General features: G+C 59.2%; 1 protein-coding gene and 1 long non-coding RNA gene across 5 annotated transcripts; one reads left to right on the top strand and one right to left on the bottom strand.

Annotated features, from left to right (window-relative positions):
• Nucleotides 1-2,404: 2,404 nt before the first annotated feature.
• Nucleotides 2,405-6,525, top strand: LOC131517871 (uncharacterized). Its single transcript, XR_009264878.1, has 4 exons — nt 2,405-2,906; nt 3,126-3,265; nt 3,798-5,201; nt 6,440-6,525. It is a non-coding gene; the product is annotated as an uncharacterized LOC131517871 (long non-coding RNA).
• A 7,458-nt stretch (nt 6,526-13,983) lies between these two features.
• TEDC1 (tubulin epsilon and delta complex 1) lies at nt 13,984-22,411 on the bottom strand. 4 transcript variants are annotated; one of them, XM_058740516.1, is made up of 8 exons: nt 21,381-22,406; nt 21,206-21,284; nt 20,415-20,635; nt 19,993-20,148; nt 18,796-18,894; nt 16,279-16,365; nt 15,713-15,880; nt 13,984-15,609 (listed from the first exon to the last, which is right to left on the bottom strand). In XM_058740516.1, the coding sequence occupies exons 1-8, from the start codon at nt 21,711-21,713 to the stop codon at nt 15,286-15,288; spliced, it is 1,467 nt and encodes a 488-aa protein (XP_058596499.1). In that variant the 5' UTR covers nt 21,714-22,406; the 3' UTR covers nt 13,984-15,285. The 4 variants fall into 4 exon arrangements, with proteins under 4 accessions (XP_058596499.1, XP_058596500.1, XP_058596501.1 ...); XM_058740517.1 differs by having other exon boundaries at nt 20,415-20,617; XM_058740519.1 differs by having other exon boundaries at nt 15,329-15,609; nt 18,786-18,894; nt 21,381-22,411.
• Between the last annotated feature and the right edge of the window lie 1,081 nt (nt 22,412-23,492).

The raw sequence follows: 23,492 nt of genomic DNA, 5'->3' as shown, positions 1-23,492 counted from the left end.
GTGACCCCCTCACAAGGTGTCCCCATGGCCTTGACAAGAGGACCAAGCTCCCGGGCCTGGCTGTAGAGCTGCCCCCAGCCTGGCCCTGCCGGCCCCCCAGCCATATCTCTCAAGACAGCCCCTCTCGGCCTTGCCAGGCTTGTTTCCCCCCCCTCCCCCGGGTACACCATCCCAGAGGCTCCCCTGGCTGGAACACCACTGCCCTGAATCAGGGTGGCATCCCCAACACCGTGCACTTCACTCCAGGCCTGGCCTCCATCCAGCTGTCCTGCCGCACTGCGGTCTGGCCGCCCGCCTTAGCCGCAGCCCCTCGCCACCGGCCATCACGCCATGCAGTCATGAGGATGGGCTCCATGCCCCCCACCTGCCTGGAAGGCTGACGGAGCTGCACCAGATCACAGAGGGACCGTGGGGGGCTCATGGGTGCCTGGGGTCCCTCAGGAGCGAGAGCAACTTCACGTCTCTGACACCTGTGCCAGGTGAACTGTGTGCTGGTCACAGGCTCCTGGAGGCCCAGAGTGGGTGGGGTCACAGCCCAGGGGGGGCTGCCCATCTCCAGCTCTGAACTTGGCTGCCGGTAACCGGGCAGGCCTCACCTCCCGTGCCCGGCGGAAGCACGTGAAACCCCGCGGGGAGAGCAGCGTCTCTGTTGAAGGCCTCAGTTATCCCACAAGTGATTTTTCAAACACCGCAGGCTGCCAGACTGGACTCCAGGAGCCAGCCAGCAGAAACACAGAGTGAACCCCACAGAGACGAACCCCAGACACCCGAGAGACTGGAAGGATCAGGCGTGGTCCAGCACGGGGCCCTGGAAACGATGTGACGGACGAGACGGGGGGAAAGCACCAAACAGAAATTGTAGGGCTGAGAAACACAATAACTGAAATTAAGAGTCAAAGGGAGTGTGAACGGCAGAGTGGACGCACCGGGGAAGACCTAAGGACGGGGACAGCAGGAGGAGCTGTGCGTTCTGAAGCATGGAGCCCGGGGCGGGGGCCACCCGGGCAGGAAGTTCTGCTCCGTGCACGGCTGGAAGCCCAGGGCCCCGAGCAAGACACAGCAGTAGTCTGAGGAGCTTCTGTCTCTGCTGAAAGATGTCAAAGCCTGAGTCCAAGTAGCCCAACCAACCGTAGCATCATCACAATAAACCCCACACCTGTATACACGTCATATAATCTTTGTCTTTGGTGAAAACCGGAGAGAAAATCTGAAAGGCAGTCAGATGGCAGAAGCCTGAGAGTTGCGCGACAGCTGACTTCTCAGCTGCAACAGCACGACCCAGGAGACAATGGGACGGTGACTTTGACCCACCGCAGGAAAGTGCCAGCTGTGGTCGGCAGAGGAATGGCCCCAGAGAGGTCCACGTCCTAGTACCCCAAACCTGTGATCACGTTACGTTAGGCAACTGGGATTTTGCAGGTGTGATGACATTACGGGCCTGACAGGGGAGGTTGTCCAGGGTCATCGGTGGGTCCGGTGTCATCACAAGGAGGTGGGGGGGGGGTGGCGGGAGAGTCAGAGAGACACTGTGAGGCCCCAAGCCCGGGCAGGGATGACGGAGGAGGGGCCGTGTGCCCAGGAGTGCCGGCGGCCCCTAGAAGCTGGAGAAGCGGGATGACAGAGCCTCCAGAAGGAGCCGTCCTCGATTTTAGCACACTGAGACCGCCACCTTCCACAGCTGTAAGGTAGTAGACGGGTGTTGCTTGCAGTGCGTGGGGGTACATTACAGCAGCAATAGGGAAGGAGTAAGTTGCTGGCCTGAAATCACTCTTTACTCAGACAAACAAGAACTGAGAGAGTTTGGAGCAGGCCTGAAGCAAAAACAGTGTGAAAGTTGCCCTTTAGGCGAAGAAAATAAGGGCAGGGAGGAAAGGAGAGCAGAGAAGTTGTCTGTCATAGTGATAAAAATGCTGAGATGTAGTGACGTGTAGAAAACGTGACGTCGAAATGTGAACCGACAACATATAAAGCAAGAAGGAAACAGAAGACTGTGTCGATGAGCTCCAGAAGCACCAAGCTGAAGCACCAAGGAACAGGAACACACTGTAGGGAGGAGCTCACCAAGCTGGCTTTAAGAGTCAACCCAGGGGGGGCGCCTGGGTGGCGCAGTCGGTTAAGCGTCCGACTTCAGCCAGGTCACGATCCCGCGGTCCGTGAGTTCGAGCCCCGCGTCAGGCTCTGGGCTGATGGCTCGGAGCCTGGAGCCTGTTTCCGATTCTGTGTCTCCCTCTCTCTCTGCCCCTCCCCCGTTCATGCTCTGTCTCTCTCTGTCCCAAAAATAAATTAAAAACGTTGAAAAAAATAAATTAAAAAAAAAATTAACCATCAAAAAAAAAAGAAAAAAGAAAAAAGAGTCAACCCAGGGGCACCTGGGTGGCTCAGTCGGTTAAGCGGCCGACTTCAGCTCAGGTCATGATCTCGTGTTCCGTGAGTTCAAGCCCCGCGTCGGGCTCTGTGCTGACAGCTCAGAGCCTGGAGCCTGTTTCGGATTCTGTGTCTCCCTCTCTCTGCCCCTCCCCCGTTCATGCTTTGTCTCTCTCTGTCTCAAAAATAAATAAACGTTAAAAAAAATTTTTTTTAAAAAGAGGCAACCCAAAACAAAACAAAAGGGGGGTGGGGCGTGGAAACAGAGCAGCTGCAGAAATTAGGAAACTTTTCTAAAAGGCAGATTTAAACACCATTGTATGAGTAGTCACATCAAATGTAAATGGACTAAACTTTCCCATTGAAAGGCCAAGACGATCGCTCTGATTTCTTCAAAAAAGAAAACAAAGCAAAACAACAAAACAGACCTTGTTTACAAGGAACACATAAAAGCCACGAGAAAGGAAAGGAAGAGACGCGGTCTAGAAATAGGCCCCGGAAGCAATGCGGTTACAGAGCAGCCGCGGTGGGTCGCTGCGCAGGTACGTGCCCCCACCCTGGAGTGCTGCGTGGGGGGTGCTCAGGCTGAGTCATCATGGTGCCTGCTTGCACCTGCCGGCGGCCTAGGGCAAGTGTGTGTTTACACCCACACCCCGGCAAAGATCCATCCAACGTGGTTACACAGGAAGAGTTGCTGGGTCTTACGTTTGTTCGTTGCCGCCTTCTTTTCATGTCCTGGGTCCCCTTTTGGGGTGAGACAGAGCAGACATGGCCGACTCTGTCTCTCCCACTGGATGCAGCAATTAAAGGAGGACCGTGCATGGCTCACGCGAGGACCCAGCAAAGTCGTAACGGGCCGACTGTGGGAAGAGCCAGAATTTGAAGCACTACCGAAGTGGGGGTGGGTCTCGGGCTCTCCCTCCACACCCCTTGGCCTGGACTCACCCCAGCCTGAAAGCTAGAGATGGGGCTGGGGACGTGGACAGAGAAAGCTCCAGGGGACCTCTCTAGTTCAGGCTCAGGGGGCAGGAAAGAAAGGGGCGTCCTGATGCTCCCTGAGGCTGGGGGAGCTCCCAGCAGAGTGTCGGAGTGGGGGTGGTTCTCTTCTCCCTCACACCTGCCCCCAGGCGACCCCCCCACCCAGCCTGCAGTGGAGGCACCAGTTCACATGTGCCTTCCGAGGGAGAAAACCTTCCTCTCCCGTGGGAGGGGACGTGGTCCCCAGAGGGCGGGAAGGGGAGAGAGCCAAGCGCTGCCCTCTGTCCAAGTCGCAGGAGCCGTCACAGGGAGTGTGCAGGAGGCGGGGTGACCAAAGCCGCAGACTCTGCCAGAGGACTGGAAAGGGGAGCCCCGGGGAGCCAGAAAGTATCCAGAAAGCATCCCCATGACGTTCGTGCCTTCTGGGCTCACCCCAAGCTGTGTGTGCCTCCCAGGTCTGTGCACTGAGCTACAGGACAGACCACAGCCGAGTCCCATACCGGCCACCGGGGGTAGTGCCCACACAGGACGGATCCAGGTAACACTGTAAAGGCTTTGAAAACCGCTGGCATTGAAACCACAACCCACAGAGGGCTGGGCCGATGGCGTGCTAAAAAAAAATGTCAACACTCTCAGTGGGATTTTTAGAAGAGCAGGTATTCATAACATAATCTCTGAGCGTGCAGGATACTATCTAGAATCATCCTGCGTGTGAGGAACCAGAACATCCAACGCACAAGAGAGAAGAAAATCAAAGCCCCAGGGCAAGCATGACACAAAACCCTCAACAAAATATTAGCAAATAATATCTCCAAGGCACCACAGCCACACAGAGGGTATCCCAGGAATGCAAGGCTGGCTCAAGTCAGGAAAACAAATCCGTGCGAGCCACCATATTCACAGTCTAAAGAAGAAACCACACGATCATGTCAACTGATGCAGAGACAGCATTTGACAGAATTCAACATCCATCCACGATAAATACTCTGAGCAAACAAGAGATAGAAGGGCATTTACCGACTCTAACAAAGGGCACCTACAAAGGGCAAAAACAAAAACAAACAGACAAAACTGAAATACTTAGTCCCAAAGGACTGGATGTTTGCCTTAATTACACATTAATTAACAACATACTTTTAGGTCATTTTACAGTAATCTGGCACATGCCGTTCTGACTGAGCAATAAAAATTAATGGCACCAGGGGTGCCAGGGTGGCTCAGTCAGTTAAGCGTCCGACTTCAGCTCAGGTCATGATCTCGTGATTTGTGAGTTCAAGCCCCGCATTGGGCTCTGTGCTGACAGCTCGGAGCCTGGAGCCCGTTTCGGATTCTGTGTCTCCCTCTCTCTCTGCTCCTCCCCCACTCATCCTCCCTCTCTCTCTCTCTGTCTCTCTCAAAAGTAAATAAACATTAAAAAAATTAATGGCACAAATAGTGGGGCTTCCTGGGCTGATGTGCTGAGAAGGCACAGCATCTCTTGTGTGATATCTGTGCCCAACAGTCAGGGGAGACATGATTGAGGGGTGTTCTACATACTGGTCATGAAAGTCAGGAACACACAGAAGAACATTCCAGATGAAAGAAGACAAGGGAGAGGTGAGAGCCAGATGCACACATGAGCCAGGACCGGTCGTAGCCCCATGAAGGACGTCACCAGGACAGTGAGGAAGTTTGCATGGCATCTGCCAATGAGTTGGGGATGTCGGATCAGGGGTGGTTTCCTGATTTTGGAGGTAGAACCGAGGTTATGTAGGAGAAAGTCCTTTGCTTCGGGAACCCTCTGAGGTGTAAGGGAAATAGGTGGTGTGTCTGCAGCCCGTCCCCAAAGGTGCACAGGAGATCTACATGTACAAATATAGGTGGGTGTATGTGTACCACACATATTACGTGTGTGTGTGTGTGTGTGTGTGTGTGTTCTGTGAACGCGGAGACAGAGCAGAGCCGCGAAGTGTTGACATTTGGGGAATGTGCGTGCTATTTCTGCAGGCTTTTTATTTGAAATCATTTCTTAAATGAAAGGCTTAAAAAATCAAACCGTTCTTCACATGAACGATTAAATGAAAAAATAAGATCACATCAATAGAATCAAGAGACATTTAATAGAAGTCAATAAGCTGTTCATGATGTATTTTTTAAAAGCCTTCAGTAGATTAAGAATGGAAGGGGATTTTTTTTTAATCTGATAAAATGCATCGAGAAGGATCCCTCGCGAAGAGCAATCTTTCTAATGAAGAGTTGGAAACATCCTCTTTGAGACAGAGCAGACAGCTACCGGCACGGCTGGGCTCTGTCCCCGAAGCTCCAGACACAGGAGCTTCTTCCAAGAAGCAAGGAAGAGAAACAGAAGAAGTAAGAGCTGGAGATAAGGAAACGAAGCTGTCATTAGTTTGAGCAGGTGATATGATTTGTGCTTGGAGAAGTCTATAGAACCGAGAGAACAAATGTTTGCAATTAATAAGTGAGTTTAGCAAGATTGTTTGTACCAGGGCAGTATGTAGCAGGCAGTCGTGGGGGCGCCCGGGTGGCTCAGTTGGTTAAGCGTCCAACTTCAGCTCGGGTCAGGATCTCGCAGTTTGTGAGTCCGAGCCCCCGCGTCGGGCTCTGTGCTGACAGCTCAGAGCCTGGAGCCTGCTTCGGATTCTGTCTCCCTCTCTCTCTGCCCCTTCCCACTCGCTCTCTCTCTCTCTCAAAAATAAATAAACGTTAAAAAAATTTTCAAAATGAATAAAACTTTTTAAAACCTTTTTTAAATAAGTCAGTTACATTTCTATAGTTTTCAACAGTTAGAAAATGAAATTTATATGTGTGTATATATGTAACATATGTCAGGTATATGTATATATATATATATATGCATATATAATGTTTAACGGATGTACATATATGCATTTATGCATACCGTTCATAATACAAGTGATATGTCTGATAAAGGAAGTAGAACACCTCTGTGCAGAAAACAAGAAAACATCATGAGATAAATTACCCCTAAGTAGATGGAGATGTGCTCACAAACAGGAAGAATCCGCGTTTATAGAGATAACACAGCCCCTCAAACGGGTCAATACACACGATGTAATCGCAAGCAAAATCTCAGCAGGTTTCACTGCTGTTTGACGAACTCGCTGGGAGATGTGTGTGGAAATGCAGAGAGCCAAGGAGAGCCCAAGCCTTCGTGCAGTAGACTCACCCAGCACCCCGCCCATTGTGAGGCTGGAGGAGTCAGCGCGCGGGGCCCAGGGAACAGAGGGGCACCGTCTGGAAGGGGCACCGCGCAGCCGCGGGGACAGGTGACCTCCCTGCAGACGGTACCAGGACAGGGGCTGTCCACACGGTGGGAGGGGGGGAGAGCCAAAATTCCTACAGCTGTGCTCTGAAGAGTGACGTTACTCTAAATCACATATTTTTAAAAGGTGAAAAGCAGTCCCACGTGACTTGTCATTCCAGGGGCAAAGTCAGGAAGAAAGCCCTAGTAGAGGGCAAGATGCAAGAGAATTACTTTCTGACTCTGGAGTTGGAAAAAAAACAATTGGTTTTTTTTTAATATTTTTTATTTTTGAGAGAGAGACAGAGCGCAAGCGGGGGAGGGGCAGAGAGAGGAGACACAGAATGTGAAGCAGCTCCGGGCTCTGAGCTGTCAGCACAGAGCCCAGCCTGGGGCTCAAACGAAAAAGCCATGGAGATCATGACCCGAGCCGAAGTCGGACGCTTAACCGACTGAGCCACCCAGGCGACCCGGAGTTGGAAAAGATTTTAAAGGGGACACAAAAAGCAGTAGTGATAAAAAGAAAAGAGTGCTAAACTGGATCGCACGAAATTCAGGAGCTTCTGCTCATCAAAAGACACCACTGAGGAGGCGAGAAGGCAAGTGACAGGGAGACGCTTTGTGCAGCGCTAATGAGCGACAGGGGACGCCCATCGGGGACATACCAAGAACCTCTGCATGTTAGTAGGAAGGAGGACAACCAAAGGGGGGGGGGGGGGAAATGCGGGCAAACGCAAACAGGCACTTCCCAAAGGGTCAGGGAGGGACGGCCAGCGTATCTCGCCACCAGGAAAGAGACACGGCGAGAGCCCGACAGTCGGAAGAGCCGAGGCTGTCCGTACGGTACATCGTAACGTGCAGCGATAAAGCGAGTGAGTCAAACAGCTACGCGCAGCGGCCAGTGCGAAGTTCGCGAACACAGCCCCGAGAGGTGCGGCGGGACACCGCGGGGCTTCCCGAAGCTCCAGCACCAGACGGAAGCGGGTCGCAGCGTTTAGAGCCGCGGGATTCGCGTGAGCGTGCGGAGAAGCCCAGGGCCAAGGGCCCAGGAGCTACGCGGCCGCGGTCTCCTTCCGGTCCCGCGAGGTGGCTCCGTGGTCTCCTTCCCGTCCGGAGAGGTGGCCGTGTGGGAGCTCACGCTGGGGTAGTTCACGGAGCTCGACACCAAGTATTTGCGCTTTTCTGCACATGTGCTGTGGCTCACAATGAGAATGCGCCGGGGCTCGGTCAGTGGAAAGGCGGACTCTTGGTTTTGGCTCTGGTGGTGATCTCACGGTCATGATCTCACGGTCATGGGATGGAGCCCCAAGTTGGGCTCCACACTGAGCATGGAGCCTGCTTGGGATTTTCTCTCTCTCTGCCCGCCCCCCCCCCACACTTCACACTTTTTCTCTGTCAAAATAACATTTTTTTTTTCCAACATTTTTTATTTTTATTTTTGGGACAGAGAGAGACAGAGCATGAACGGGGGAGGGGCAGAGAGAGAGGGAGACACAGAATCGGAAACAGGCTCCAGGCTCCGAGCCATCAGCCCAGAGCCCGACGCGGGGCTCGAACTCACGACCGCGAGATCGTGACCTGGCTGAAGTCGGACGCTTAACCGACTGCGCCACCCAGGCGCCCCTAATAACATTTTTTTTTAATAAATAAAATCTTTTTTTTAAAGTCATCTGGTAGATAAACAGAATTAAGAGCAACTGCCATAAGAAAAAAAAAAAATACATGATGTTTAAGCCAACAGAAGAAAACTGGATCCACCCAGTGGAAAGCAGAAAATAAGGAAAAAGAAGGGGGTGGGGGGCACCTGGGTGGCTCAGTCTGCTAAGGGTCCAACTTCAGATCAGGTCATGATCTCACTGTCCTGTCCGGTTGGTGAGTTCAAGCCCCACATCAGGCTCTGTGCTGACAGCTCAGAGCCTGGAGCCTGCTTCGGATTCTGTGTCTCCCTCTCTGTCTGCCCCTCCCCCGCTCATTCTCTCTGTCTCTCTGTCTCTCTGTCTCTCTCTCTCTCTCTCCCCCTCAAAAATAAATAAAATTGAAGAAGAAGAGGAAGAAGGAGAAGAAGAAGAAGAAGAAGAAGAAGAAGAAGAAGAAGAAGAAGAAGAAAGAAAGAGAAAGAAAGAAAGAAAGAAAGAAAGAAAGAAAGAAAGAGAAGGAGAAGGAGAAGAAGAAGAAAGAAGAAAGAAGAAGGAGAAGAAGAAGGCAGCACCTGGGTGGCTCAGTTGGTTGAGCATCTGACTTCAGTTCAGGTCATGATCTCATGGTTCATTGGTTCGAGCCCCATGTCAGGCTCTGTGCTGACAGCTCAGAACCTGCTTGGGATTCTCTCTGGCTCTGTCTCTCCCTGCCCCTCCCCTACTCATGCTCTCTCTCTCTCCCTCAAAATAAATAAATAAACTTGAAAAAAAAAAAAAGGAGAAGAAGGAACAAAAGTAAATTCCAGATAAAACTAAAATGCAAAGTCCTGTAATCAGTGTACAATTAATCAGAGAAAACACAGAGACTGTGGGGTGCGGCTACCCAGTTGGAAGGGTGTGTGAGTCTTCACCTTGGGGTTGTGGGTTCAAGCCCCACATTGGGTGTAGAGATGACTTTAAAAACTTAAAAAAAAAAAACAGTGACTCTTAATGTTGGAATAAAATAAGTCAACAATGTGCTGTATTAAAAAAAAAAAAACATGGTTTGTTTTAAGACACAGTAAAGTTAGAAAATAAAGGACAGACCAGCCTATACCATGCAAATATGAACCAATAGAGGGCTCCAACATCATCTCAGTATACAACCAAATATACTTTAGAGCAGAAAAATAGCGTAAAGCACGCAGAATGAAATTATGTGCTGGTAAAAAGGAACAATAAAACGAGATTTATCTCTTATAAATATATAAATACCTAACAATGTAGCCTCAAAGTATGCCAAGCAATAATTAACAGAATTACCAGGGAAAGTAGATAAACCATTAATTAGGTTTTTCATATAAAGTAACAAGATTGTATTTAAATGTGGGCAGTTTATTCCTGAGCAGGTAAATATTGAAGAAATTGAAATAATAACCAAAATCTTCCCTTCTGGCAACCCCAAGTTCCAGATGGTTCTCCTAAATTTTCAAGGAACAGTGGTTGCTACCTTCACAGGCTATTCCAGAAAACAGATCGCAAAGGCTGTGACGAGGCCAACGTGATCTGGATTCCAAAGCACAGTAAGGCAAGTGCAATGAGAAAAAGGGGAAAATGCAGCCGGTTTCATTTTGAACATAGACAACGAACTCCCTAAGATTTTAGCGAAGCGAAACCAGCTGGATATTAAAAAGTTACACGATCACAGGCGCCTGGGTGGCTCAGTCGGTTGAGCGTCAGACTTCAGCTCAGGTCACGATCTCCCCGTCTGTGAATTCGAGCCCCGCGTCAGGCTCATGCTGTCAGTGCAGAGCCCGCTTTGGGTCCTCTTTCCCCCTCTCTCTCTGTCCCTCCCCTGCTTGAGTTCGCTCTCTCTCTCTCCCTCTCTCTCAAAAAATAAATAAATAAACATTAAAAAAAAAAAAAAGGTAAACATCGTGATCAAACAGGGCTACTTACAGGAATACAAGGATGGCTCCACTTGGGAAAGCGTGTGGTGTAGTTAATGTATTTCATTACAAACGGGTGAAGGAGAAAATCATAAGATTGTCTTGATGAGTGAAGTTCATGATTCTGAAAAAGCTCTTAGGAAATTAAGAGTGGAAGAAAACTTTCTAAACGTTAGAAAACCAGGGGCGCCTGGGTGGCTGTTGGTTGAGCGTCAGACTCTTGATCTCGGCTCAGGTCACGATCTCGCTGTTGTGGGATCGAGCCCCGCGTTGGGCTCTGAGCAGACAGCGCCGAGCCTGCTTGGGATTCTCTCCCTCCCTCTCTGCCCCTCCCCCACTAATGCACTTGCTCTAAATTAGTTAACAATTAATTAAATGTCATTCATGCACGGAAAGCAGCGGTTGATGGAAGCCTTGGGTTTGCACCCTTGCGGCGGGAGAATAAGGACACCTGCCCCTCCCCGCTGCCGAGGGGTGAGGCATTAACGCAGGGGCCACGATGACACTGCAGCCATCTCGGAATGCTTCCGTCGAATCTCCTCCCGGCTCTGCTCCTCTGGCTGAGCCATCAAGTGGAAACAAGAGCCAGAAGCCGTGGTGAGTTGCACACACGGCTTTAAACCCGCACCACGTGGAGAGAAACGGAATGCAGGCCACAAACACCGGCGTTGGTTGGGGCCGCAGTTCCCGAACCGTGGGTCTAGGCACCCCCAGGTGCCACGGCGAATCCTCAGGGGCAGCACAAGGTGTCGTGAATTTTGAGGGAAACAGGTGAGCGCCACAAGCCGGACACCCCCTCGTGGATCGCGGACCGGACCGCCCTGCTTTCCTTTCTGCGGTGTCTCTGCAAAGCTGGTTTTACAGCAGCTGCTGTGATGAAAAGAGAGCAAATGCCAGGCCGAAATCCGAGTGGCTCAGCCAGTTCGGACGGCAGTGTCCAGTGTGAGGTCTGGAACTCCGGGACGTTGACTTCAGGGGACAACCGCCCGCCGCTGCCGAGTCGAGTCCCCCCAGGGAAACGAGCCCCATGCCCATCTGGTCCCTGCACCCGGCTCACGTGCCAGTGTCTCTGGGGCTGCGCGGGCGCCTCCATCACCAGAAGGAGGGATATTTGCACACCCCTGTTCACTGCGGCCAACAGCAGGCAGAAAATGGACAAAGAAAACATGGTGTCTCGATAAATGGAATCTTACCGCGCGTTATTCTAAGGAAGGAAATTCTGACACCTGCTACCACGTGGATGAACCATGAGCACATTTTCCTGAGCGACACAAACACCGTGTAATCTACATAGCAGAGGTCCGTAGAGGAGTCAAATCCATACAGACAGAAAGTAGATGGGGGTGCCCGGGGCTGGGGAGGGGTGGGGTGAGTGTTTAATGGAGACAGAGTTGCACAGAGGGGAGGGGAGAAGGTTCTGGGGATCTGTTGCACAGCAGTGTGAATGCACATAACACTGCTGACCCATACACTTAAAAATGGTTAAGATCATACATTTAACATTAGCTTTTCGCCACCAAGAAAGAAAAAAAAAGAAAGAAAAATAAAAATTGTCCCCAAAAAAGGAGGGGGAAGAATCTTGGGTATTATAAATAAAGAATCCAAACAAACCAGAAGGCGAAACATCAGCCATCAGCTCACAGGCCCCACAACCAAGACAGCCACAGACCCAGACCCCAAAACTGCCATCGGCCTGGCCCCAGCCTGGCACCCCCACTCCCCGTCCGCCTCATTGCTGAGCCCCAGCGGCAGAGGGGGCCTGTGGGAACGAAGCCCTGAGCCCCGCGTCCCAGGACAGCCTGACTGGGCCACAGGAGTCTACAGCCCCCACCCCTCCCCACCCACTCCGAGTGCCTGTGCTGCCCCCAATGCACCCCGTTTTCTCTGTCTCACCACCCTCCTGGGACACTAGGTGCCCCTCGTCCAGGTCTCTGGCCCCCACCCCAGGGCAGGCACACTTCAGGCACCAAATGACTCCTTGCTCACCAACGGTGAGCTCAGCCAAGAAGGGACAGAGAGGGGAGGAGGGCAGCTGGCCACACTCAGTACCCAAGACCCTGGGGGGACACAGGAGCGTGGGACAGGTGCAGGGCTGGAGGCCACGACCGCAGGCGACGACCGGGGGGCGGGGGGTGCAGACCAGGTCACCAGCTGCGCCCCTCGGACCCAACTTCCCCCATAAGTGCCGCTGAGAAGTACCCCATCCCAGGAACACCCCGCAAGTGTCCCCCTGGAGACACGAGCCGCAAAGGGTCCTGGAGGGCCTGGTCCAGTCGCCGCGCCCCAAGCCCAGGCCCGGCCAAGGTCGACCAATGAGGGTGAGGAGGCCGTGCCCTGAAGGGAGAGAAAGCCAGCCCTGGGCGGTGAGGTCAGGGCCAGAAGGACCCAGGCGCTGGAGCAGGGACAGGATGCCGTGATCGCGAGAGGCCAAGTGCGGACGCGTCACGGGCAGGGCTTCGCCGGAGGTCCTGTCGGTGCCGCAGTGGATAAAACACGGGAGGAGGCCGGCACAGGTGCTGTGGATCCCTGTGAACACAGGCCCACGGAGCAGGGGACACAGAACGCAGCCCTGCCCTGCTGTGATGGTCGCTGGGCTCTTCCCCACGGCCTCCCCGTGCGTCACCTTCTGCGGCCGGTCTGTACTTCCCCTCACCTTCCCAGTCCTGGCCACGGCATCACCCACAGTCTGCTGTCCCTGGCTCGGCTGCCGGGTGGCCGTCCCCAGCGTTGGCCCAGGCCCGCCAGCCCCTCCCCTGCGCAGGCCCTGCGCCCACCCAGCGGCTTGCGGGCACATCACCACCCCGTCTCCTCCTCCCCGCGTTGCCTGCCCCAGGCCCGCTCTGTCTTCCTCAAAACCGTTTCCTCTACCCTCTCTTCACAGGTTACAAGGGTCGCCAACAGATTCTCCCGTGGCCTGTCTTTCCTGGTCTTTACGGGGTCTCCGATAAGCAGAAGTTTCTGGCGTCCATGGGGGCCAGTGGAATATGGGGTCCTGGGCCCCCACAGGCTGCTCTGCCTTCACATCTCCATGGGGAACCCTGGGCCCCCGCAGCACGGGCCTGTCCCAGGCAGAACCCGCGTACTCGAGCTAGCTGGGCCAGGCCTGCATCTGTTCCGTGGGGCCACAGGGGGCTGGGTGGCGCCCAGGCCCTGCCGCAGGCCTGCGGACCTGCCACGTCACGTGCAGAAGAGGACTAAGGTCCCTGACCGGGGCTGGGGGCTGGGGGCCGGGGACCGTGATGGCTGCGCCCCCGCCTACAGGAAGGCGGCCACGCTTCTGTGCTTCTGAGCCACTAAGCGCATGCTAACGTGGCAGCAACAGTAGGAGCCAATTTCAGAGCCCAGCCTGCTCCCTGGACCACCGAGTGTGCCTCGCTTCCCCCCGACTTGGCCTGTGGCACCTCGTGTCTCTCAGAATCCGCGCCAAACTCCCACAGACACACAGACACACATGGGGTCTCGAGTGGGCTGTACTGGGTCCACAGAACAGTTTGAGAAGGGACAGCTCCAGAACGCCGAGTTTGCATTCGGCTTCTAAAATTCGTTCTCGGGGCGCCTGGGTGGCGCAGTCGGTTAAGCGTCCGACTTCAGCCAGGTCACGATCTCGCGGTCCGTGAGTTCGAGCCCCGCGTCAGGCTCTGGGCTGATGGCTCGGAGCCTGGAGCCTGTTTCCGATTCTGTGTCTCCCTCTCTCTCTGCCCCTCCCCCATTCATGCTCTGTCTCTCTCTGTCCCAAAAATAAATAAAAAACGTTGAAAAAAAAAAATTTAAAAAAAAAAATAAATAAATAAAAAAAAATAAAAAAAAATAAAATTCGTTCTCGGGGGCCAATGGGTGTCCTGACTCAACGGCACTCACAGAGGACAGGGAGCTTTGAGTGACTTGTTTCCAGGAAGGGTCCTGTCCAGCGGCTAGGAGGATGGCGGAGGGCCCAGCAGGCAGGGGTTCTAGAAGTGACTTCACACACTGAGGCGGCAGGTGGAGGGCCGGGGCCCCGCGGGCCCTGGGCCACAGCTAGAGCACGTGAGGAGCTGGGAGGGGGCCGTGTGGGGAGGGGAGAACCCAACGCCCCCAAGGGACGGGGGTCGGGGTGGGGCCAGGCTGGCCGAGACCAGGCAACACCAGCAACATGCCAGCCAGGCAGGAAGAGCCAGTGAGAGAATGTTCTTGCGGGGCCCAGGCGTGGAAGTGTCCTCGGGCCTGAACTGGCTGGCAGCAGGAGGCCGCGGACAGGCCCCTAGGCCCGCCCAGCAGCAGCCTGGGGTTCAACCGCCCTAGGACAGGGGAGCCTGGCGAGGGAGGCAGGGACGCGGCTGTCTGCGCCTGCTGGGTGAGGGGTGCCGAGAGGCTGAGCCCCCAGGATGGAGGGGGCCTGTTCCGGCAAGCTGGGGGCGCATCCCCCAGACACAGATGGCTCTTTGTCAGGGCCGAGCCCAGCTCCCCCACCGGTCTTGGGAACAAAGCCCCCTCTGTCCACAGTGGCCTCCCCCTCACCCCCAGCACCGCTCCCAGGAGAGGAGCAGAGCCCCCTACCCCCAGGCTCCCAGCCGGCGTCCCTGCCCCCCACGCACACACCAGGAACCCACAGGGCGGGGTGTGCAGTAGGGGCCCCGGGCACAGCGTGTAGGGGGCATGCGAGGCAATCCCCCGAAGGACCCCGATGCCCACGCCGTGTTGCAGGCCATGCCTGACCCGCCAGCACCTGGGCAGCACTGGACCAGCCCAGCTTCGGCAACCACCCCCCAGGGTCCCCTTCCCCTGGGCCCGAGCACAGACCGGACCCTCCCCAACCTGCCCCAGATAGGAACCTGGAAGGGTGGCAGAGGGAGGGCCAGAACGGAGCCTCACCCCTGCAGAGAGGTCTCTACGACTTATTTCTGGGTCCTCTCTTGGTCCTGAAGGCCCATGGACTCCACACTGGGCCTGTCATGCCTGCCCCCAGTATTACTAGCCAAGGGGCTGGGCTCTGCCCCAGGTGGGGACAGCCCCAGGGCTCAGGGAGACCATGCCTGGGGCCCTGTGTCTGTGTCGTCCCCGCCACCACCCTGAAATCTGCCCCTCCGAGGCCCAACCAGGGCAGGTCAGGGCAGGTCCCCCTCTAGGCGGGCACAGGGCCTCAACGACCGGGTGGCAAGATCCAGATGAGGCCGGGCAGGGCTCCCGCCAGCCTGGCCAGTTCCTGCCGACACTGTCTCTGCAGCTGGCACAGCACTGCCTCCAGGCAGGCCTCCCGGCTCCTCAGCACCTCAATCACCTGGGCCGCCCGCAGGCCTGGGCCCTCCGAGGCTCCGGCGTCACTCTTCACCAGCCGGCAGGGCCCGTGGGGCTGGGCTGCGGCCCCACCTTGCTCCCAGGCCCGCTGAAGAGCTGCCAGCTCGAGTCCCACGGCCTCCCGTGAGGCCCGCTGCACCGCACTCCACTCGGGCCCCCAGCCTCCAACCTGCATGGGGCAGACGGCAGCTCGTGAACCAGGGGCGGCCACATCCTGCCCAGGACACGGCCTTCGGGCCCCCTCGGCCCCAACACCAGCCCCCAGCCCTCACCCTGGCCTCCCAGGCTGCCCGCCGGGGCTCCGCGGCTCCACGCAACTCCTCCCGTAGGGCCTGCAGCTCGCGGGCCACCAGCTCCCACTCGCCAGCCCCCCGCTCGGGGATCCACGGCACAAACGTGGGCTGCGAGGCCTCTGGAGGGCAGGTGCCCAGGACTGTGTCCTGCGGAGAGAGACCAAGTGAGTGGCAGGCAGCTTGTCCGGGCCTCGACCACAGGTCCAGCCCCTCAGCCAACGGGGACAGAGGGCATAGAGGCCCGGGGGCAGCGACCACCCCCCCGCCCCCCGGTGGCACAGTGAGCTGGAAGCCAGGGAGGCACCCAGACTTGTGGACCCCTGAGGAGTCTGGGCTCCCCAGCAGCTGGGCAGGGTAGGTGACGGACAGACAGACATCCGCAAAGAGGCAGAGACTCAGAGCCAGCCGGCCTGCAAAGCCAGCTTGGTGGCTGCGTGTGTCTGTGGCCTCCCCCAACCTCCTCTTCCTGTCCGAGAACTAGGAAGGCGCCCCCACCCCGGGGCTGCCGTGGTCAAGGCCGGGACAGGGAGGGGAGCCAGTCACACCATCCACCGCCAGAAGACCAGCTCCTGGCGCCTCCAACGCAGGGCTGCCTCCAGGCGCACATTCTCGCTCTCCAGCCTCCGAAGCAGCTGCAAAGCAGACCATAAACCGTGGCCGGGTCAGAACCCCACCTGGGACCCCCAGCCCCGAGCACCCGACCACCGTGCTCACCAGTCCCCCTGGCCCCGCAATGGCAGAGCCACCCCCCTGCGGCAGCCCCACCTCCAGGCTGGGGCCTCAGAGACACCCACCGTCCCCACAGGGTCAGGGGCTGAGCCCAAGCATCGACTCGGGACCTCTGCCCCACATCCCTCACTGACTGGGGGGCTGCACCCGGGAGACTGTAGGCAGATGAGGAGGTCCCAGAAGGGGCAGCCTGCCAGGCTCTCGGGGCGGGAAACCCTCTTATAACCTCAGGAAGGCAGGGCGGAGGCTGGGCCTGGGCACCGGCATGCAGGGCCCAGCTGCACCCCGCACGGCCCCCTGCCCGCCTCAGGCAGCCCCAAACCTGCAGACCCCGCAGGAACATGTGGTCGCACGCTGGAGCGCAGCAGCACCTGCCCCAGTCTCGGCCTCCACCACCAGGGGGCCCACCGACCGGGGAGGTGCTGTTGAGGCCTCCTCCCCACCAACCCGCTTCATCCCGCCCCCGCTGTCCCCTCAGGAAGCCACAGGCCTGCACCTGCTGTGGCCCGTCTCTGAAGGCAGCCACCAGCCTACCATCCAGGCCACGGGCACTGCTCCTTCCGGAAGACAGGTGCACCGGGCTTCCTGGGAACGCAGCAGCATGCTCTGAGGCCAGGACAAAGGGCCAGAGCACGGTGGCCACACAAGAGCTCTGACAAGCCACCGCTCACGGAGGGCCAGTGCACAGGCCCTGTACGACAGGCACCCGTGACCCAGGGTCTCCCCTGGCCGGGAAGGGACCCCTGCTCTGCCCCTGCAAACAGCAAACAGGCTGCCAGCCGGGCCACCAGGGGACTGCTTGCTGCTGCAGCAGGAACCTGGGGCTCCAGGGGTCCGGAGGTCAGGTGGGGAGCGCCCTTGAATGCCAAGCCAAGGACCCAGCCCATCGCTGTAAAGCCAGGCACAGAGAGAACCACTCTGTGGGCCCAGGGGAGCACGGCCTGGAGCCCAGAGGGTGCCAGGTGCACCCACGTCCCTGGACGCATACGCACAGTGAATGTGGAACGGTCCCCAGGTGCTCCCCACCTCCCAGGCTATGGGAAGAGGGGCAGGCACAGCAGGAAGAGGCAACACGCCCCCACTGTCCCCCCACGTGCAGGCCCCGTGCTGGAGTCTCCTGAGGCAGCCACCTCCCCGCCGCACCCCACTGCGCTGTGGCCAGGGCAGGCGGGGAGGCACAGGGACATGAGAAGGGCTGCAGGCCCGGCCAGTAACCAAGCACGCTCACTGTCCAGCTACTCCGCAGCACGCCTGGCCACTCACACAGCAACCATAGATCACTCCAGAAGCTTCTGGGACCCATCCCAAGAGTGCGGGCTCTTTGGGTACACCGATCCGGGCTTCTGCCAGCAACCCCTCCGGAAACCTTGGGAGGAAGCCAACCGTGACCCCCAACGACCTCACGCCGTCTGCAGTCCAGAGGCGCCCGCACGCCCCAGCTTCAAGGGGGTGGGGGGGGGGGCGCCACGGGCTCCCACCCACCGCCACCACAGAGACCGGGGCCCCAGGCCACATCTGGCTGAAGCCGGCGCAGCCTCAGCCCTGCTCCAACCCAGAGGGACCAAGGGCAGGAAGCCTGGGCCTCGCTGAGTCACCCGTAAAAGGGGACCTTGCCGAGGGCACCTCAGGTCGCCAAGATAACCGCCTCAGCACTTCCAGAGAACGAGCGCAGCCCTGCCTGGGAGGGCTGGCCAGGTGCTGGCCAGGACTGCAGGCCTGGCAAGCGCCCCCCCCCCCCCCCCCCCCCACCGCCGGTGGCTGCCCCAACCCCACAAAGGGAGGCACAACTCTCTGAAAGCACACAACTCCCGACCTGGGGTCCGCTGGGCCTGGAAAGAGGGGCCACGCCAGCCCTGAGCCTCAGCCCACCTGCCTGGCCAAGTGCCCCCCAGGCTGGACAGAGCCAGCCTCACACTCTGGACCAGCCAGAGCCCAACCGTCAAGTGACAGCCAGCCCTGGGCCTGTCCCAGGACGTCCTGGCCAGGCCAGCCTGAGGGAAGGAAACAATAATGACAGACGGGGGCCTCCTGAAAAGAAAGTCAGCAAAGGATGGGGCATGCTAGACCAGCCCCCCTCTCTCGCTAACCGTGCCCAGCCACACGCACACACACGGCCACGTGGCCTGGATTTCTGCAACACCGGATGGTCTGGGAGCTGGGGGAGGCCCTGAGGACATGTCTGGGACCCGCCACCAGCAAGATGGGGAGTGGGGCAGTCACCCACAGCTCAAAGCCGGTCGCCTGGGTCCTCCCTCCCAGGACCCTCCCCACCTCGACCCCCACCACCTCACGCCGTCTGCAGTCCTACGGCACCGACACGCACCGGCCCTCACCTGCTGGCCGCCCTCCGCGTCCCTGAGCAGCTCGGTCTCAGCAACAGACAGGTGGCCAAGGCTGCGGTCACTGTGGCAGCCGCGGGTATATGAGTGGATCTGAAACAGGCAGCGTGAACCCCAGGCTGAGGAGGAAGGGGCGCCTCTCCCAGCTCCAGGGGAGGCTTTGGGGGCCTGCCTTGCAGACAAGGCAATGGGCCATGCCTGGCCAAGGTGGTCAGGGCAGGCCAGGGTCAGGCTCAGGACAGTAGTCGGCACCGCTGGGGAGCTGGCCCCGGGCCCTGCCGGAGCCTCCTGCAGAGAGTGGGGCATGGGCAGTGCCGCCTACAGGTTCCCCATCCTGCCCAGTTCCCAGGGGCTGGAATCGGGCATCCCTGCTTCTAAGCTCACTGACTGCCAGGTCCGTGTGGTGGGGGGAACAGCCTCTGGACAGGCTAGGAGATCCAGCGAAGACAATGGCAAGGACACAGAGTGACCGTCTGGACCTGGGGGACAGGGAAGGCTTCCCAGCAAGGTCCGGCCTCAAGGCATCACGGAAGTCACTCGTGGCCATGTCCCAAGCAGGAGGAGTGACAGGAGCCCAGTCCGAGCCAGAGCGACACGGCTCCCGAGAAGAGCTGAGGGATGAACAGGTCCCCTGCAGGGGCAGACGTGCAGGGTCGGGGGGTCCCAGCATCAAGGAGCCCTACATCGGTGGGAGTCCGAGGCCCCCCGCCCAACCCCCTCTCAGCCCAGGTTTTACTGGACCTGTAAGGGTGGCCTGTGCCCCACAGCTGAGCCTCAGTGGCCTTCAGGAACTCTACAGAAGCCGCCCGCTGCCCATCAGCCTCCACCCAGGATGTGGCAGAAGGAGGGGGTACCTCCCTTCCCAAAACATGCCCAGGCAGCAGCGGCTCCCACAGCACCCAGAGCCTACTTCGTGGCTCAGAGACAGAGTCTGAGGCCTCTGATGACTTCCGGGAACAGGAAAGTCAACCCCACAGGCTCCTGGCCCCAGCGATGCCTAGCTCCACCTGCCCCTGTGACCCCTCCTGGACCACCTGGAGCCCTGGGCTCAGGCTCTGGGCCACACAGGGCAGTGGCCAACCAGTCAGCTCCCAGCCAGGCTTGGGAAGGGCCACATCCAGTCAAAGGCCAGGCTCCAGCCTGTAGTATGGACAGTAAGTGTCCCCGGGCGACAGTCCCCAGTGACAGTACCTTGCCCAGGAGGGCACACTGCTCCTGTTGACTGGTGATCAGCTTCCGCCACCGGAACCGCAGCTTTCCCATCAGCCACTGCAAGTGGCGTATGTCCACAGGGCCATCAGCTTCCACACGGGGTACAGGGGGGCCAGGCCTGGCCAGGGCTTCACACTAGAGAGGGACAAGGGTCACGCCCTGCTCCCACGCCCCCAGCGGAGACCCCAGGAAAAGAGGCCCCTGGAATGAGTGCCATGGTCCTCGGGGGGTGCCACACACCCACGTCCATTGAGCACACACCCAATACTGCCCCCAAGGGAAGGGCAGGGGAGGAGGAGAGAGCAGTGGAGAGGGGGACACCGCCCCCCACAGGGCTGTCCCAGGCCGCATCCAGGGTCCCAGCCAGGATCCGGCCCCATTCCCTCTCACCCCACACCCACCTCGCACAGGGGTATCTCGTCGCCCAGCCGCACGCGGGTCTGGGCCAGCAGCCGCTCGAGCAGGGGCCCGCGGGCCAGAAGCCAGGCCAAGGCCAGCAGAAGCTCGCGACTGCCCTGGGAGCCGTCCTCAGGGAGCTGTGCCAGCGCCCGCCTGGGGTAGCCCTGGGAGTGCAGCTCCGACTTCACCACTCGGACTTGGGCCTCTGTAGATGGGGGTTCGCCTGCTCAGGGAGGCCACCCATTAGGAGTGCGCCACCAGACCTTCTAGGGGCCCCCGCATGACCCCCAAGCAGAGGCCAGGTTTAGGAGGGGACAATCGGGGGACTTACAGGATGAGAGAGCCAAGGCTAATGGGGACACGGCTTAGGAGGTGGGCGGGGCTTTGCCAGAGCTGGGAGCGTGGTGGACTGGGTGAAGCCAGGACCCGCCTGAGGCGGGGCTTGCCAGGGGGGCGGGGCTAACCAGTTTGGGACTTTACAGGAGGCGGACCTCGTGATGTGAGTGGGAGGAGCGAAGGCCAACAGGTTGGGGCTTACTGTTGGGACGTGCTTGACCGGGGAGGGGCTTGCGTGAGTTGGACGGCCCCTGGTGGGTGGGCGGGGCAATGGCCCACCTGGGCGGGGCTTGTAGGGGGCGGGGCTAGCCGTTTAGGGGGCCTTACAGGAGAGGGACCCAGCGAGGCGAGTGGGAGGAGCCAGGGCCCACCGGGCAAGCCTCACTCTGGGGAGTGATTAACGGGGCGGGACTTGCGTGAGTGGGCGGAGCCAGGGCCTCGCCGGAGCGGGGCTTACCCTGGGCTGGGGACGCCGAGGCGCCGTTGGCTGACAGCGGCGAGAGTACGCGAAAGAGCAGCTGCCAGAGCGCCGGGGCCTGCGGGGATCGAAGAGCGACAGTCAGCTGGGCCGGCCGCCACCCCGCGTCCTCCCCGGCTCCTGCCGACCCGGCCCCCTGCCCCGCGGGCCTCACCGCCTCCGGACGGTCGAACTTGGCGCGGCGGAAGATCTCGGGGCTGGGCCCAGCGGGCAGCGTCCGACTCAGCGCGGCGATGGCCTCGGGCAAGGCCCCGACCGCGGCTCCCCGGTCCACCCTGCGCCGCCGCCGTCCCATGCAGCTTGCACTGACTTTCCTCGGATTGCGCGCCGCGGCCGCGGGGTCCCAGCGTCCAATCACCGCGCCGGTGCCGTCTCTGCTAGGCCCACGCCCAATCACCCAACGGGTCGAGACACGCCTCCAGCGTCGGCCCAATGAGCGGTGCCCCCGGCCTTTGAGTGCAGTCTCTTCTGTCCAGTGCGCAGGCATTTCCGGTGCTCTCGGGGCCAATTGGCGACGGCAGTTCCGGGGTACGCTTTTTGTGGCCCAGTCGCTGCGACACCCGACACCCGCCTCGTCCGGACCCCACCAATCAGCGCCTCACCCATCTTAGCGCCAAATGGCAGCCTAGCAACCCGCGGAGGGCTTTGGGCCGCGCTCCGGCCGCCCCCTGCGGCCGGGAGCGCAACGCAGCCAGGCGCCGCCGACCCTCGCGGGCGTCCCTGTGCCTCCGCGAGCCCGGCCGGCCCGCTCACCAGGGGTTCCCGCGGGATGCGGGCGGCCCCCTTCCCACCCCAAACCTACACCCGGACCCCGGCCCGGTCCTCCCGGCCTCGCTGTTCTGCACCCAGGCAGTCTCCTTCCGCCGCCGCATAGGAGCGGCCGAGGACGCGGTGCCAGGGAGGGCAGCGAAGCGCTCGCCCGCGGTCCCAGAGCCCGGCAGTGCACACGGACGCCCCGGCTCGTGAAAGGCGCCGGGCGCGCAGCGCTGTCGCGTGTCCACGGTGCGCGTCGGAAACGCCCCACACAGCAGGTGGCGCGCGCGGGCACGCGGGGCGGCTGTAGAACCCTGCACATCGGTTAGAGCTGACGGACGGCACGGGCGAATTTTGTACGTGTGGCACGTGAATTACACCTCAGCGAAGAGGTCGGGAGGACAGAGCCACCAGCCCTCCGATCCTCGCCCTGCCCACGCCACCCTCCTACGCTTCCTCCACCGCCCCCCACCCCCCGGCGGGGGCCACGCCCTCAGGAAGTGCCTCGGCGGCGGGTCCGGCGCCCCAGGTCCCCACCTTTGCCCTCCTCCCTCTCTCCCGCGCGGCCCGCTCCTAGGCCTGTGTTCCATCCCCACCCCACACACCGTCGCGGAGCCGGTCACCTGCCCCGCGGGAGGGGACACTACTGCCGGTCCCCCAGCTTCGCCGTGCCGGGTCCCGCAGGCAGGCCACTCTGCTGAGCCAGGCGTAGCGCCCTGCGGCCATCAAAATGAAGACCACACCCCTGAGCCACCCGCCCAGCCCAGCGGGTCTTCTCTCTGAGTGTGCCACCTGAAGTGCTCTCCTGCGTCCTGGCCTGGTCAGGCCCCCTCTGGCGGCAGGCCTCATCCCTTCAACTGTCCCACCTGGCTGTGGGCTACACGGGGGCAGCGCTGCCCCCCCCCCCAGCACTTGGCCCAGATTTTCCGGGGTACCCCCACTCCTCACTGTGGCACAAGACACTGCTGAATCTCAGATTCAGCCCCAGCCCCCACCCTTCCACTGTGCTGAGGAACCCCGCCTCACCTTAGCACCATCTGTTCTCTCCCACCCCCTCCCCACCGGATGCACTATGGCTCCCACCCTTTGGAGCTCTGTGAGCCACCCAACAACCCGCCCCCCCCCCACACACACACACACACCCTACACGAAGCCCTTGAGGCCCCCAACAGCCCGTCCAGCTCAGCCCTGCAAGGCCTGGGTAGGGCCAAGGCCTGGGAGCGGTGGCCCTCTGCCAGGACTGGAGACTGAATGGCCAGTGGGGGTAATGAGGAGGGCTCCAAGTGTGGTCCAGTCTGCAGCTGCTGCCAGAACTGACATGGGCATTTCCAGAAAGCCCCCAACTATCCACTGCCCAGCTAGTCCTCAAATTCCCCACTTGGCCGCTGGCTACTTGCTACTCTGGAGGGAGGGTGTACAAAAAGAGGGGCGGTGCTGTCCAGGCAGATGCCCCTGCAGGAACGTGGCTGGCCTGGTCCACCAAGGCAGGTGGGGAATGGAGACAAGGGTGGGC

Source organism: Neofelis nebulosa, chromosome 7 (assembly GCF_028018385.1).
Source record: "Neofelis nebulosa isolate mNeoNeb1 chromosome 7, mNeoNeb1.pri, whole genome shotgun sequence".
In the NCBI taxonomy this organism is placed as follows: domain Eukaryota; kingdom Metazoa; phylum Chordata; class Mammalia; order Carnivora; family Felidae; genus Neofelis; species Neofelis nebulosa.
This window is presented reverse-complemented; position numbering and strand designations above follow the sequence as displayed.

Bases quoted from the DNA above. Each gene is read 5' to 3' on its own strand.
- TEDC1 (XM_058740516.1), bottom strand. From the start codon at position 21,713: ATGCCTGCGCACTGGACAGAAGAGACTGCACTCAAAGGCCGGGGGCAC. The intron at 21,285-21,380 runs GTGAGGCCCGCG...CGATCCCCGCAG, and splicing joins AGTTCGACCGTCCGGAGGCG to GCCCCGGCGCTCTGGCAGCT. The intron at 18,895-19,992 runs GTACTGTCACTG...TGCCTGTTTCAG, and splicing joins AGTGTGCCCTCCTGGGCAAG to ATCCACTCATATACCCGCGG.